Below are 17,020 nucleotides of genomic sequence, written 5' to 3'. Positions count from 1 at the left end.
ATAAACCCCATTCTGATTCTGATTCTGATTCTGAGAGCGCGATTGTAAAGTGGAGACTGCTGCAGGACAGAAACAGCTGCATCATACTGTTAACACAACTTTGGCTCTTAGCAAGCACCTGCACAAACAGCATGCTAACTCTAATAGCCAAGAACGCAGAGTGATGCTGAAGCTGAGGAAGTGCTGACCCAGCACCGTGATAACCTGAGCTGCTGCTGAACAGCAGTCAGGCTGCAGCTTCCGCTTCTACCTGTTCATGTTTGGTAAATGGCCTGTATTTATATAGCGCTTTTCTAGTCCCTAAGGACCCCAAAGCGCTTTACATAACCTGTCATCCACCCATTCACACACTGGTGATGGTAAGCTACATTGTAGCCACAGCCACCCTGGGCCGCACTGACAGAGGCGAGGCGTTTCTACAGTAGAATCACCGTGACAACCGTTGTGAAGTCTCTTTGTGCTGGTTTTCATCTTTGCTTTGTGCTCATACCGACACACAGAGAAAGATCACGTGTGAGGTCATCAGGATGGATTGTGTTGGTGTGTGTGACTGTAGCCTGTAGGTTTATATTGTTCAGTGGTAACTATGTGACAGTGTTCAGATCTTACAGAGTAACATGAAAGTAACGAGTAGTACACGAATGTCTTTATCCTGGGTGTAATGAAGTAACGTACTGCATTACTTTTCAGACAAGTGTTCTGTGCAATATGTGCATTCACTTTTTTAACAAAATAATAATAATAATTTAATAAAGAAATCCCCTGTCATCACCGATCACAACAAAGCGGGGAACACCTCCAACATGCACGAATGTTTGATCACACAGCATGTAGTTAATGTGCATGGATGTAATGTCTTTGATATGCCGCTGAGAGGTGATGGTGACCCTCAAACTGGAGCCAATGAGAATCGATAGGGAATCGAATCAATAAGTGATATTGATAATGAATTTATAATCACTAAATTCTTATCAGTTCCCATCTGCATAACTGTCACGATTACGAGTGCATGAATCAAACACAGGACTCTGAATGAATTTATTTACACAGGTGTCACCAGGTGAGATATATACATATATACAGTGCTGGGGGGACGAAGCTGGATCCAGGGCAGCCAGGGGAAGGTCCAAACTCCTCTTCACACGCTGACTCACACAATAATCCAGTCCAAACTCACTCTTACGCTTATCCACTCAGGGTCCACGGGGAAGGAAAACAGGCCAAGGTCCAGGGAATCTATACACAGAGAGAGGCTGACGTTAGCACTAGGAGAACACAAGGACATCACTGGGTTACACTGAGGAAGTAGCACAACGACCCAGGAGGAATCAGACTCGTCTGAGGCCTTAGGTGGGAGCAGTCAGTGATGATGCATGCAGGTAAGTAATCATAATGTCCCGTGCCCTTTGTAACCAACAGCTGCACCTGTAATGTGCTTTATAGTACGTCCTCTTTAGTATTGTTCCCCCCTCCTTTTAAATTGCTCCTAGGTGCATAGGTGGATGTTGGTTCATGATGTGAATAATCCTGCTGATCTGACCCAGTTGCAGATGCAGCATTACTTCCTGTCACAAATTACACGACAGTGCTTGAAATGAGGAAGATTTACCAGATGGTAACCTGACTTTCAGAAAATTTCCTTGAGACATGTTTGATATGTCACTTTTATGGCATATGATATGTCACTTCTTGGTTAGGAAAGACATCATAAATTTCCTCCACAGCACCTCATGGTAGTTTTCTTTTCTGTGGAGAGAAGTTTATACTTTATCAGCGTCACGTGTAGAAAGAAATGTCTTTGGAGCCAACACAGCCAGCTGGCGCTGACTTAAGCCTTAGTCTAAAAAATAGTTGGTCTGTACTTGTGCTGCGGTCTAAACAAGGCCTCAATCTTAACTGAACCCAAAAGGGTCTGATCGCTAAGATTCAAGCTGTTGTTGAAAATCTTGGGACAACTTACCCTAATAGTATTAAATGTTAGACTTTAGAACTGTAAGCTGTTAGCTTTTCCAAGCTGCTTTCTATTCTTTGTGTTTTTCATCCACTGCTGCTTTCCATGTTGTGGAGAGCAGGGAGACAGGAATGGAAACAAGAATAGCTCCAGCTTGGCATTCCTCCTTCGGCTGTGCCTCAGCTTGTATACGAGCAGCTCAGTGCAGCTCTGCTAACTATTTCAGCCATGCTGATGGGACAAGGCTAGGCCATGTGGGTGTGCCATCGAGTCATGAGGGGCTGGACTTAGGTGGAGTCATACTGAAATTTGTAAATTTAGGGAGGAGATAAAGGAGGGGTGTGAGGAGAGGAGGAGAGCCCAGTGGAAAAAAGGGAGGGTGGGTTGGAAAAAAAAAGCGCTGCCGGCTGTAGCTTGACTGGAGGATCTCTCTGCCTGGTGAGACATTTACATCCTAACGCTCATGTGGTCACATCCAGCATCGCTCGGCTTCCCCTGATCACTGGCCCGACTCCAGGAGCTTCAGACAGAACGGACAGATAGCCGAGAAAGACAGGCTCTATGTATGTGTGCTGGAGAGGGATTAGAGAGTTTGTAAATAGGAAGTAAAAAAGAAGAGGCTGCAGAGCAGAGCAGAGGAAGACGCAGGTGGGAAGATAAGGAGTGAGAAAGTAATCCAGAAGAAACTGTGGTGAAAAAGGTTGATTACACTTTATAAAATCTACCAACATGGCAGCCATGGAAGCACTGGAGTTTGGAAGTGCCCAGCTGGAGCCTCAAACTCTCACTGAGATCTCTGATGATGAGGTTAACCTTCCACCTTCAGATGATGAAGACAACGCCCTTGCCGCAGCCAAGAAAGAACTGTCCACAATGGGCACAGAAGGGGACGCCGCCGAGGACAAAGATGATGGCGTTAAAGCTGATCCACAGGTTAACGGGGTCATGGTGCTCTCACTGCTTGACAAGATCATCGGGGCAGTGGACCAGATCCAGCAGACCCAGAGCGGGCTGGAGGCCAGGCAGCAGGAGATGGAGCGTACGGTGACCAGCATCCAAGGCGAGCTCACAAAACTCACCAAGAGCCACAGCACCACATCCAACAGTGTCAACAAGATGATGGAAAAGGTGCGCAAGGTGAGCGTCAATGTCAAGACAGTGCGAGCCACGCTGGAGAAGCAAGGAGGCCAGATCAAGAAGCTGGAGAACAACGAGGCGGAGCTGCTCAAGAGACGCAACTTCAAAGTCATGATTTATCAGGTGGGAGAGTGTTTGTGTTTCAGTATGTGTTAGTCAGTCTGATGTGGGAGTGAAACCCTGAGAGATGGGTGTGGTTCATGGATGAACCGAATAACCGAGCAGGGTTTTGGTTTGTGAGCCATATCACTGAAAACTCCTACAAAGGTGGTTTAGTCTGGTGAAGATGTTGCTGGGATGCTGAGGGCTTCAGGGAGTGGTTCTTACTGGAGGCTGCTTTCACTCTCACACACACCAGTAAGACTTTTCTCTGGACAGATGATAAGAAAGAAAGTCTGACCTTTGAATTACTCTGACTTTGCAATGTTGCTCAGAATAATCACTTAAGATGGACAAAAAAAATGCAAAGATAGTGTTTTTGTTGTATAGACGCGCCCTCGTATTGCATTTCAAACACCACCCTGATCATCCACAGACTTTTAATTTCCTGAAAAACAAAAAAATGATGTTTTAACAGAAACGTTGTGTTTCTGCATGGAAATAAAAGCAGAGAACTTTAATTATTATGTAATTATTACCAGGCTTTGCAAAAGGAGCCAAATGCTTGTGGAACTGCATTAGAGTGAAGCGATCAACCAACGACAGCATTAGACTGAGGAGGATGAACAGCAAACAAGAGTTTGTAAATCATGAACCAAATGACTCCAAATCACACTTAATAATTAAAGTATGAGCCAACAGAACAAAGCTAGAGCGATGGTAACAATTTATCAGAAAACACAGCTTCCTCTCTTTCTCCAATTTATGATACATTTCCTGAGTTCACCCCAGGTCTTATCATTAATGCCCTTTCTACTGGCATTAAGTTATTAGACGACACAGGGAAGCAGAGATCATGGCTGTGTGTGTGTGTGTGTGTGTGTGTGTGTGTGTGTGTGTGTGTGTGTGTGTGTGTGTCTCTGCAGCTCCACCTTCTCAACACCAAAACTGCAGCAGTTAAAGTGAATATGCAGCTTCAGTTTGCAGTACAGGTGGCCTCCAGGTATCTCTTCCATAGCATGCTGTATGTAGGACAAAGAGCCTTCGCCTACTGGCAGCTCAAGTCAGCTCAAGTCAGACGAAATCGGTTCAGAAAGTCATTTCACTCTTTCCTCACTATTTCTAAAAAGATGGAAAATACCACGAGCATGCGTCAGGTCCAGTTTAAAGCAGAGGATTGGGGGCAGATGTTTCTTTTAAGAAGGAGCACGTTTTTTTCTTTGAGGGGAGCTGAGGAGAGCCCTGTTTCTTTTTTTAGCTTGAGAGGCTGCACTGTGATGTGTAATAGCTTGCAGCTTTTTTGCACAGTGGCGCGAGAACATTCAGAGTTTCCACCCTTGACTCAGACATCGTGGCTTGGACCCACCTCACTCTCTCTGTTTCCCTCAGTCAAATGAGGGCTCCATCTTAGGCGCTGCAGACTGCCTGACTGCACACGGTCGGACTTGAACTCTGTGCTAACAGACTTACACAATGCTGCTGGCGTCTGTGCCTCGGTCTACGAGTATAAGACTTTTTTTAGCAATCAGCAGATGAGCAGGGCAGGACTCTGAGTGAAAAACAAACTTATCTTTTCATCACATATGAAGGAATTCAATGACTGAACTGTTTCTCAATCTGAGAACATCGTAAATCTACATTTTAATTAGTCCCCGATAAATTGCTGAAGTTGAGGGCTGAAAGCTTCCAAAACAGTCTGTTTGGAATATCAGAGGTTGGGATTTTGCTAACGTTAGCCAAGCGCCCTGCCCCTGTGGCGAGAGAAACTCCCCCTGAAATGCCAATCACCGGCTCCCTCGCTAACTCAAAACACTGGCTTTGGTTACAGTTGCCAACTATGACATAAGATCAGATTCATCTTCATTAAAAAAGCAAAGCCACAATGTGTTGTTCTGTTTTCAGTTTTCTCTGCTCCTCTGTTGCCCTTTCAGGGCAGATTCTTTTTAAAAGTCAGACAGTAAACACTTGGCCAACACCCCAGCATGGGACACACACTGATACTTGGAAACATTAACACTGTCAACGTCTTCGTTCAGTCTGAACACAGAGGGCAAACAGATGTGTGACAAATTAGAGGAAAAAAAGTGTCTGAATAATGTTTTGGGCCCTCGTGTGAAGAGTGATCCCCCGACGATCCTTCAGGTCTCCTGGTGGAATACCAGCACTGTTCATGTTCACTCAGTGTTTGGATGAAGGTGCTGTCTATCATGCAGATCAAAGATCATAGGAGCCGAGGGCCCCGTCATGCTGGAGGTGATCGGACATATTCTAAACCGTTCTTTATTGTGTATGGAGGGTGGGGCGGGGCAGCAACTAAACTTAAAGTAGAAGTGCATGGAACCACCAATGGACACATAGAGAACAATCACTCATGTGCATATTTTTAAACATCAAATGTGCAACATTGTTTCCACTACTTGTAAATCATTTGGGGAAAATTTAGGATATTGAATCTCAGCTGCAAACGCTGCAGTGTATCAGGCTTCCAGCGTTCACAGGAAAACTAGTCTTTTATGGACTGGTTCTGCCTGGGCACCCAAAACGCTTTACACAACTTGCCTCATTCACACAGGCACATCTAACATCACTGTCACACACTGAGAGATGCATTGGAGAGCAACTTGGGGTTAGGAGATAGTCTGGCATCCCAGGAATCAAACCACCGACCTTCCAGTTAGATCCGCTCTACCTCCTGAGCTATAGCTCATCCTATATCGCAGCATAACAGCATGTAAAAGTCTACATACTGATGGCTGTGCAGAAATATGTGCTGACGTGATTTCTGTGGGTTACCAGCATCAAGGTGACACGTGGAACATGCACCACATTTAAGCATCACCATGAGCTTTACACAATGCTGCTGTTCAAAACAATATACACAAAAGCAACATCTCATTTCACACGTGCGGTCCAGTGCAAGCTAACAGCCATGCGGCATAAGCAGTACACAGCATACTAACAGCATTAGTATTCATTTAAATGGCTTTACTGCATCTGTAGTGCTAAGAATATATTTTCACAGCTTGGATTGCTTCACGTGCTGTGTTGAAATGTTATTACAAAATCAGGACGTAGCGGTCTAACCCCGAGGCTCTGAGCGTATTTGCAGCCTAGAAACACACAGCTTTCTGATGTGTCTCAGGTATTTCCCACTTTTCACTCACACTTGTGCTGCTGGTACCCTGAGGAAAGGCCCTGGCCTGGTGCTCTGCTGGTAATAAAAGCACAGTTGCTGTTCCAGGGGCCGGCTCACACAGTGAGGAAACAGCACGAGGGCTTTGTAGTGAAGCACAGGGGGCTGAATCTGTGCTGTAGTCTGATGCTGTCCCTGCTAGGCCTTCCCCCTTACAAGCTGAGATTGATATAAGTGATGATTTCACCATGAGTGAAGGCTGCCATTGACTTCAGGTGTCATGTATAGTTTAATATATATGTAAATGCACCCTGGAAGACTAATAATCACGGAGGATAGCAAGATTGTGTCTTTCTTGGGTTTTATGACCTCAGTCATATTGCATTATATTACAGCCAATCGAAAGTAATGCCACCCCATGCTGCTGGCACGTGTGATGAGCTACTATACAATGTGTAGGTGGAAACTAACCAGAGGGCGTTCTGTCAGCACGTGAAGCACCTGCCTCCCTGTTAGCATGAGCAGCAGCTCTCCTCCTCCGGTGTGTGTTTGTGTCAGCCTGTGTGCGTTGGGCTCATTGAGCTGCTTGTCCAGCAAGCCTGAGATTTACTCTCTTACATCTGTGTTCAGTTCCTTGACAGCTGAGGCCATACGCTGCCAGACGAGAGCTTACTGCACTCAGTGAGGATCTGGCCTGGAATGTGATACTCTACACCACAGTAGCGTGTGAGAGTGCTGAAATGCAAGGTGCACTGATAAGTTTAAAGAGTTTACACGCAGTGAAAATGATCACCTTGCGTCTTGCATTGTTTTGGTTTCTTGGCTCGTATCTTTAAACCCCATCAGGTTTCGGATGCAGCTGACCACAGGAAACATCAGCACAGCTCACAGCTCCACACCAAAAGTACACAGCATGTTTTTCTTAGTCCACATCACACTTGTTACGTTTCACATCACTCTGGGTGCTCCTTCAACAACGTCTTTCTACAAGTTCCTCTCATCACTCCAGCTCTGCTCTGCGCTCTCCCGGGGCTTCCTTCAGCTTTAATCATCAGTCACATTTGTCTATTTTAACTTAATGTAACCACAGGTAGCAAAACTCTGTTGACTTTAAACTTTTCTCAAACTTGAGGCAGCCAGTGAGAATAGAGGTTTAGGAATATCTGCTACTGACAGCAACACAGTGATGTGCTGTGTGGACGCAGCTTTAGCTTTTATTATCTTGTTGCTGCAGATGTCCATGCTGTCACACTTAAACACACCATCAGCTCCACTGACCTACAAAAAATAACTCGACAGCCAATCAGTAGCTAAGAAAATGTGCACCCACTGATTACTGATTACTTTGCTATCTACTAGCCGGTTCTTGTGTGAAGTTTAATTTTTGCAGCTAAGTCAGACATCATGTTCAGGTCGTGGTGCTGAGTGAGAAGCTTGTTTCCATTGTTGAACATCGCACTCATCTGTGCACTGAGCAGAACCATGAACACCTTTAAGGACAGACTGTTTTATAAAGTTCAGTGTGATGATGTTTAGTTTGTACCTGAACACATGTGGCTCGTTGACCTGAAGCCAGCGAGTGGCAGTATATGATAACCAGGACAGTGCCTGCTGGTTTTTCTAACCCTGCACTTTAAGTCTAAATCTGCTACAACACCAGCAATAAAGACTGTGGGCCCAGTGCAGCAGGTTGGCCCAAGGGGCTTCATTCCAGCACTGTAAGGAGGGTGGAATGATAAATAGCATGTCACGAAGAGGAGGTGTGCATCCCTACCTCCTCTTCTTGAGGGAGTGAATGGGTGTGTTACGATGAAGAGCAGGGATCATATTTAAACAGCTGATTCATTGCACAGGCATCCCCAACTCTCCATTCTAACCTCCACTCCTCCTGATGTGGAACCAGTCACGGCCCCATTCCTCCACCTCCCTAGCTCCTCCAGCCACCCGCACTTCACCCTGCGTCACACCTCATTCCTTTTTCTATTTCTCCCACTTCTGTCATTCAGATCAGTTCCTCTGATGAATAAAGCGCTCGTATTTAGTCCTGAAGATTCAAAGCTAATCATAGGAAAGACAAATGAATCTGAAATGCTGCACGTGGAGGTTTTACCATGACCACGATCTCTAGCTCCATTTAAACTCCAGTCTAAAGGTTCTAGTCTGTAAACTAAATCAAGAAGCACCACTGTGGGTTTTATTATGATATTAACACAAAGTAGCTCTCCAGGTGTTTAAAGGGCGTGTGTGTCTGTGCCTAATGTGCTAAAAACTGCAGCCCTTTAATGTAAATGTAAAAGGCCAGGCTTCAAAACTACAAACTGTCTAACTTTAGAACAAACTTTACGGTATGTTTGAGCACATCTGTGGCTGTGGATACTTTCCATTTTATAACAACTCTAAGGAGAGGGCTTTTCATAACTACACCACCTGGACCGTGGTTATGTTCAGAATTAGGACTGTGGCTGTTGTGACTCCCAGGTGTGATGCCACAGGTAGCTGTAGCTGATAACTATTGGTCAGTGCTCTGTTAATCAGGTTCACTCACCTGGACCTCTTGACAGTGCTCACCTGGTGCTCTAACCAAAGACGGAAGCACACGCAGGGACAGATAATCTGGTTGAATAAAATGGAATTATATTACTTTAGGCTGTGTTATTTAAAATGCCTTTGATATTCATAAATCCAGGAGCGAGTAGACAAACATGAATGAAATGTGTTGGGCTCAGGTCTCCTGCTCCTGTCTCAGTGTCCTGTTTGCTGTTTTTAGCTTTTCTGGTAATAAAATGAGCATCCTCAAAGTCGAACGGTTTTCAGAATGAAGTCAGTTGGTCTCTGTGTAATGATGTAGTTAACATAGCTTTTTAATGGAAGTCCATGCATACAATAAGATGCTTGGATCATCTAAATCCCTGACTTTAGCAGATTTAATACCACAGCGCTGTACGTCTGCTCCTCCTGACCTGTGGAAAGAACATCGCACAAACAATCTGTCAGAACACATTTTGCTCATCCTCAACCTGAACGTTTCAGCTCTACTTCCCTCTGCGTTTACAATTTGAAACACCTGTTTCTGCCATACTCAACATTTCAGTCAGGCATGTTTACATCTACCATCCTACTACGTGGATTACAGCATCAGTCAGACCTTATTCTGAAAGTTTTGCTTTAACCAGGCCTGCAGCACTGTAATAAAAGTCTGAGCCTGGGAGCCTCTCGGCTCTGTTTTGCATGTAAATTCATCAAGTGAACCCATTCTTCTCACTCAGGTCGGTCCAGGTCCATATATGGACATGTGAGCCTCAGTGTTCCCTGCTCATTTTACAGGCTGGATCGTGTGTAACATTGCTTCAGCTGCACCAATGTTTTCAGGCTTTGGCACAGTAGGAGTGGCAGGAATGGGAGTATGGAGCACAGTCCAGTCCCTGTGTAGGGGACATTATTGACTAACATGATAGGACAGGAAAGAGGGGATGAGGGTGAGAGCAGAGGAGACAGAATGGGAGAACGATCTAAAAATAGCAACTATCACATACTTGTTTGATTGTGAGAAGGAAAAGGCCTTTAGGAGATGTTGTTCCTGTTTGTGTTGGAGACGGTGGCGTACTTGTTCAGATTTGGTTTCTGCCTGATTCTCAATGAGCCTTACACAAATAACATCATCCAATATTACAGTATAAATCATGAACTACCTGTCTGAATTTAGTGCTTTAGATATTTCAATTTAATAAACTTCTTTGTTATTCTTTCAGCTATTTCAGAGCGGCTTGCTGTGTAAAGTCTGAGGCCTGAGTCATTCTAGTATTTCTATTTTTTACTAACATTTACTTTCCCATACAAGCAAACTGGATTCTTAGCTGACTGTTAAATGGAGACCGTTTTACCTGCCGAGGGAATTCAGCACTGTTATCATCATAGCCATGTGCATCCCCCCAGCATAAACACAGAGGAGCCCCTGACTGCTCTCTGTCAGACCATCACTGAGCTGCGACACACACACACACACACACACACACACACACACACACACACACACACACACACACACACACACACACACACACACACAGACCATGTGCAGGTATTAGCATCACAGACCATCTGTCTGTGATGCTAATACCTGCACATAGGCAATAGAAGCCTTACAGCACTGCTTTGAATGCACTGGGACATGTTCAGAGCTGCTGCCACTGATAATCAGCACACTAATGTGGACAAGTAGCATTGCAATGATATTTGCTGACATCCAGAAATGCACAGAAGACCACTGTGTCATGAATAACATCTCCACTAGCGCCAAAAACAAACCATGGAGCAGGAGGTCAGTGAAAAGCTAAAAGTGCAGAATACTGTTTTCAGATCTGGTGATGAGGCTGAGCTCAGAACAGCGAAAGCCAACCCTAACCGTGCCATAAGAACAGCAAAGTGTGCCCGTACTGGAACGCATCACACCCCAGTAACACCAGGTGCATGTGGCAGAGGACTCGGGTGGTAACACTGTGTGACAACACAAACCTTCCCAACTAACTCAAAACCCATTCTTCACCCCGATGAGATGGCGTGGCCACATCCAGACGCCTTCCTGACCGCTCCGCTCAGACTATGCACCTTTTGAGTGGTTTACTTATTTTTTGCTCTGGTTTACCTCCCAAAATCCTCTAGTTTTATGGTCTATGACAGCAGATCACTTGTAAACATTGGTGACAAGGTTGCACATTTAATCTTGGGCGTTTTTAAACCCGACCCGGCTGCCTGAGATACTACGCAGCGCAGACAACAACAAAGGACGGGCCGCTCACCCCAGGCGCAGAACAAAGAAGCGCCGGGGGAAACGTGCTGGCGTTCGAAATAGACTAAGACAGCAGGCGCATCACGCACCACTGCCCAGTATCCTACTGGCCAATGTACAATCCATGGAGAACAGGGTCGATGACCTAAGAGCAAGAGTCACCTTCCAACGTGGCATGAGGGACTGCAACATTCTGTGCTTCACGGAGACATGGCTGACCCCCACCGTGCCGGACCAGGCTGCAACTCTGTCGGATTCATTCTTTGTGCTCCGCGCGGACAGAGTCAAAACCAAAGGTGGGGGAGTGTGTTTCATGGTAAACAGAAAGTGGTGTGATGCCAGGAGCATTTCTGCTCTCTGCAGCGGCTGCTTGCCACATCTGGAGTTCCTGAGCATTAAGTGCCGCCCTTTCTGTCTGCCCTGTGAGTTCACCTCAGTCATCGCCACGGCGGTCTACATCCCACCCCAAGCGGACACAGGTATGGCTTTGTCCGAACTACATGATGTGCTGAGTTCGCTTCAAAACAAGGACCCGGGCGCAGCCCTCATTGTAGCAGGAGACTTTAACAAAGCGAACCTCGGACAAGTCATGCCAAAATTTTACCAGCATGTCTCGTGTCCAACGAGAGGGGATCGAATTTTGGACCACTGCTACACGCCATACAAGCAGGGCTACAAAGCTGTCTCACACCCGGCTTTTGGGAAGTCTGACCACAACGCCATCTTCCTCATTCCCCAGTATAAACAAAACATACGGAGGGAAGAGGTAACCACGAGGGAGGTAAAACGTTGGTCTGCCCAATCAGAAGCTATGCTACAGGACGCACTCAACGACGTCGACTGGGACATGTTCAGAGCATGTGCAGTCGACATCAACGAGTTTACGGAAGTAGCAGTATGCTTCGTCAATATGCTAGTGGAGGAGATTATCCCCACTGCGAGAGTCACCACATTCCCAAACCAGAAACTGTGGATGGACAGATCGATCCGCACTGCAGTAAATGCCAGGACCGCCACCTACAACATGGGTCTTGGCACTGGCGATATGAGCGCCTCCTACGGTGTGCGGCGAAGGATGCCAAATGCCGGTACCTGGAGCGCGTGGAGTCTCGCTTCAACCGACACACAGAGTATGTGGCACGGACTATGCACCATTACGGACTACAAAAGGGACACTGCACCGATCAACGCTGACTTTGCATTCACCAACGAGCTTTACCAGTTCTACACCTGTTTTGAGGTTAGCCAGTTGGCTAATGCTAACTACCGCCTGACTACCGAGGACAGTGCAGTCATCAGCGAGAGACCGGTGATCAGCATCGTGGAGCACGACGTCCGAGCTGCTGTACTAACCAGCTAGCAGGTGTGTTCACTTCCGAAGTCTGTGGTCCCCACATGCTTCAAAAGATCCACCATCATCCCTGTGCCCAAGAACAGCAAACCCTCATTCCTGAACGATTACCGGCCAGTTGCACTGACCTCGGTAGTAATGAAGGTGTTTGAGAGGCTGCTGAAGAACATCATCTCCTCCAATCAATGGAGCTCCAGTGGAGAGGGTGCAGTCCTTCTAGTATCTCGGTGTCCACGTCTCCTCAGACCTGACATGGTCTGCCCACATTCCGGTCCAGACCAAAAAGGCTAGGCAGCGCCTGTATCACCTACGACAACTGAGGAAGTTCAGGGTCTCTCCAAAGATCCTCAGGACTTTCTATACAGGCGCTGTGGAGAGCATCCTCACACAGAACATGACATCCTGGTTTGGGAACAGCTGTGTTAAGGACCAAAAAGCTCTCCAGAGAGTGATCTGTACAGCAGAACGTACATCTAGCCAGACTAGAGCAGATACTGAAGGACCCGTCCCATCCTGGCAACAACCTGTTCCAACTTCTGCAATCCGGTAGAAGGTTCAGCATTCTCCGGGCTAGGACAAAGAGACTTGAGAGGAGCTTCTATCCCCAAGCCATCCGGGCCCTAAGTGACTAAGACAGGACTCTCTTCTAGACACTCTAAACCCACCGGCACAAAGTACATTTCAAATTCCTTTAATTTTAAATATGTTCATGTTGTCTATTTTGTAAAATGTTCAGATTGTCTATCATTAAGTGAATTATTTAATTCACTTAATGTACAGAATTCACCTGCTTGCTGCATACATGCTACTACTGCACATTCACCTAATGTATATAATATATAATGTTCTTCCTCTCTCCCCCCTTTTGCACAAGTCGAGGAGCGTGTCAGGCTACATTTCACTGTGTGTTTTACTTGTATAACTATGCATGTGACAAATAAAGAACCTTGAACCTTGAGTCTTGAATCTTGAATTTTGAATCCCTGAACGGGTATGACTCCATCAAACTACTGACCGAAAGCCATGATAAAGATGCACAAAGGTCAACCATGGCAAGTACCTGCAGAAGGAGTCATTCATTCACACATCACTGATTATGCATTTAAAAAAGGGACTTTATCACTGACAAACCCTTCAGTGTTTGGTCATTTCACAAATACTGTCATATTTTTCAGCTGGATCTGCTCCAGTACTGGTCACTTGACATCAATAGAGTAATTGTCAGTGACTCACAGTGAAAAGCTACAGTTTTTGAAAACATTAGCTTGTTCCTCATATGATCCACTCTGTCATATGATTCCAGGTTCGAAGACTCTCATTTCCAGTCACATTAGTGGCCCTGAACACAAGAGCATTTGTGATAAGTCACAGAGTCATCAACCTCTGTTATGACTTCAGTGTTGCTCTCGCTTTTTTAACACCTTACACTGACCAAAGTAAGCTCTATTGCCATTAGACTGCAAAGTGTCTTACTTATTCTTCAGAGTACTTTTGTATGAAACTGCGGATTTTTGGAAGCTTTGGGAGCATGAATGTTGCTTAGTAGTCACGTAAAGTCTTCATGTGACATGACAGTTTGGACTATCTGTTAACAGACGTCCAGGCAGGTGAAGCAAAGGTCTTGAAACCTCCTGGTAAGTTGACCCTGAAGTTTTTGTCTCATTACAGAGTTGGAACCTGGCTCCATGGTGAGACAAATCCACTGCCTTTAAATCAGTGGGGGCCTTTCTGTGTTCTCCCTGTGAATGGCCAGTCAAACTGGGAAAGTGTAATGCCTGTCCCAGTTCCAGGGACCAGGACTCCTATCCTCCATATAGCTTGAAAAATTAATTTTTCTATATTTCATGAATGTCTGCATCAAATCTACACTAACAAAAAAGTTGGACAATTTAAACCAAACCATGTTGCTATTACCACCAAAGTTATTTTTAAAAAGCAAGCCTCAAAGCAAAGTCACCCACAGACACATTCCCAGTATACATATCTGCTGTTAGCAGGGGTTCAGTTATTTTCATTAACAGGGTAATCAAGGATTTAGTGTGCTAACTGCAGCAAGAAGAAGAACCAGAGCCCGTTTGTTCCACTACAGCATGGAATGGTCTGAGATAGACATGGGTGCTGAACTTGAGTGAGCTTTTATTTGTTTTGTCGCTCCAGCTCATCATCTGGACATTTTATATTTTAGTTTTTGGCTAAACATTTATGATTAACTATCTGAATTTGAAGGGTAAGGTAGCTATACTGTGTTTGCAGGAGAGAGTGGAAGGGAAGCAAGGCCAGGAGCATTGCAGATATATTCAAAGGGTTCTACCATGGTGTAGAAATGGAGTAGGGGTAATCTTGAAGGAAGAGTGTGGAGCTGAAGAGAGTGTCAGACAACTTAGAAGACGGAGAGGAGTTCTTGAGAAAGTTGGAGGAAGTGGCAGAGAGTTTCCCCAGGGTGTAGACAGTGGTGACTTCTATGGACATGTAGGTGAAAGGAACAGATGTGAGGAGGTGTGTTTGAAGGAGAGCAATTCAAAAGGACAAATGTTGGTAGACTTTGCTAAAAGCATGGAAATGGCTGTGGTGAACATGTACTTCAAGAAGAGGGCGCACAGACGGTGTTTCTGAGTGAAGAGAGTGTTTAGAGAGGATGGAAGGAATACGCTGAGGAGCTTAATGTAGACAAAGAGAAGGACAGTTAGTGAATCGAGAAGTGCAGAGGATTACGAAGGAGGAAGCGATGTCAGCTATCAGTGTAGGCCAGAATAAACACTGCAAACAGATGCCACGAGACAGTCGCTGTACATTCACTGCTTAGTGACTTTACTGTCCAGGGTGATGAAGAAAATGAAACAAATATGGTTACCACGATGAAAGGGTCAGTCACCATCACTCATCTTTTTCTTAGCTTTAAACCTGATCCACAGTGACCGACTGTCTATTCTACCTCACAACAGGTGACACACTGGTGTGTTGAAACAGATAAGGCTCTATCTCATCTAGAGCTTGGCGTTCATGTTTATAACAGAGTGGAGTCTGAAAGCAGGGCAGGGGGTCAAATGAAAAATTGTGGGAAGTATTTTCCAACATTTTTGGAGCTTGACTCATACCAAACAATAAAGCCAGGATGTGAAGTCATTAACAGTAATGACCAGTTGGTCGTACACCTCTGAAAACCAGTGTCCACCAGTGTGACTGTGCTCTTCTGTAGCCAGAGCAACAGCAGAGCACAGTCACAGCTGAGGCTGAGGAAGAAGGCAGTTGTTCGGCAGCTCCTCTCCTTACACACCAACCTCCTCATTGTTTTTGGAAACAGTAACACAGGGTGACCATGGAAACGACCGCTATCATCTCTGTCCGTCCAAGTGTGGGGACATGTACACAGAGAGGCTGCCAAGCTCCAGATACTTGCCCCTTTCTTTTTACTGGGCTCGAGCTGAGGCTTGTGATTAGAAGCTCATCGCGTAAAAATGAAACATTTCTGAGAGGAAGGCTTATCTCAAGCTTTGCCTAAAGTACACAAACTTTTGAAAATTACAGATAGATTCATTGTATTCATTTGGAAGCCATCAGTCACAGGAGGCATTATGTTTACTAATCACACTGGATTGTGTGTTTCTCCGGTTATCTTCATACACTGATATGTGCTTCTGCATGAAAGTACATGATCAGAATACTCATAAACCAAAGCATGCCATGAAAACAACCTCCAGTGATAATCCACAATGGCAAGCTGTGTCTTGCAGTAAGAGTGAGAACAGCACCAGGCTGCCTCACACACACACGTCTGCAGCCTTGGAAACACTTCAAGAAAACTTTATTGGTTCATTTATGCAACTTTACAAAGCTCAGATGGTTAAACAGACGAGAGCTTTATGGATACTGGCGGGCTCTGAAGTCCCACATAGGCTTAGAGACGCACTGTGGGCCTTTAAGAAACGTACAAAATGACATAAAAGAGACACATCTGACCAAAGCAGCAAATGCATTTGAATGATGATTGTGTGTTATTTGTCTTTAATTAATTAATGAATTAATTAATTAATGTGTATGTGTTAGTCCCCATAGGGAAATAGTTCCTCTGCATTTAACCCATTCACCCAGTGAAGCAGTGGGCAGTCACCAATGCAGCGCCCGGGGAACAGTGTGTAGGGACGGTACCTTGCTCGAACAAATACAGAAATATGCTCACATTTCACAATTATACTTGAAGGTGGCTTTCATGCAATTCTAATCACTTCAGTTATTAAAATAATGAGTTAAATTGTATTTGTTAAGGAGCTGTGAGGTGAAGAGCCTACAGGGAAAATCCTGAAAATCTGCAAACCCAACATGAGCAGCACAAACAGAACCGCTCGTTATGACTAAACTTGCAGAACGTTTTAGTTTATAGCATTTTTAAAATCATCATCATCATATCCAGTACATGATGGTGCATGAAACAAGCACTTATGTATCACGACCAGCTGAGTATGATGGTGAGAGACGCCAGAGATTTGATCACCATCTTTGTTCTCTGCTGCATTTAGTCTATCCGGTCGTTAAGTCTGACGTCACTAGCCGTGTCTGGGCCTAAAC

General features: G+C 45.2%; 1 protein-coding gene across 1 annotated transcript in view; it reads left to right on the top strand.

Annotated features, from left to right (window-relative positions):
* The first annotated feature begins 2,327 nt into the window (after positions 1 to 2,327).
* Positions 2,328 to 17,020, top strand: part of cavin1b (caveolae associated protein 1b) — a 26,206-nt gene continuing 11,513 nt past the window's right edge. Inside the window, exon 1 of the mRNA XM_005748709.2 lies at positions 2,328 to 3,211. Coding sequence (XP_005748766.1) covers positions 2,681 to 3,211 — 531 coding nt within the window. The 5' untranslated portion in view covers positions 2,328 to 2,680. The remainder of the gene's footprint in view (positions 3,212 to 17,020) is intronic.

This window comes from Pundamilia nyererei, unplaced genomic scaffold (assembly GCF_000239375.1).
Source record: "Pundamilia nyererei isolate P.nyererei 1_Seehausen unplaced genomic scaffold, PunNye1.0 scaffold00228, whole genome shotgun sequence".
Classification (NCBI taxonomy): domain Eukaryota; kingdom Metazoa; phylum Chordata; class Actinopteri; order Cichliformes; family Cichlidae; genus Pundamilia; species Pundamilia nyererei.
Note: the sequence above shows the minus strand (reverse complement) of the source record. Positions and strands in the feature narration are given on the sequence as shown.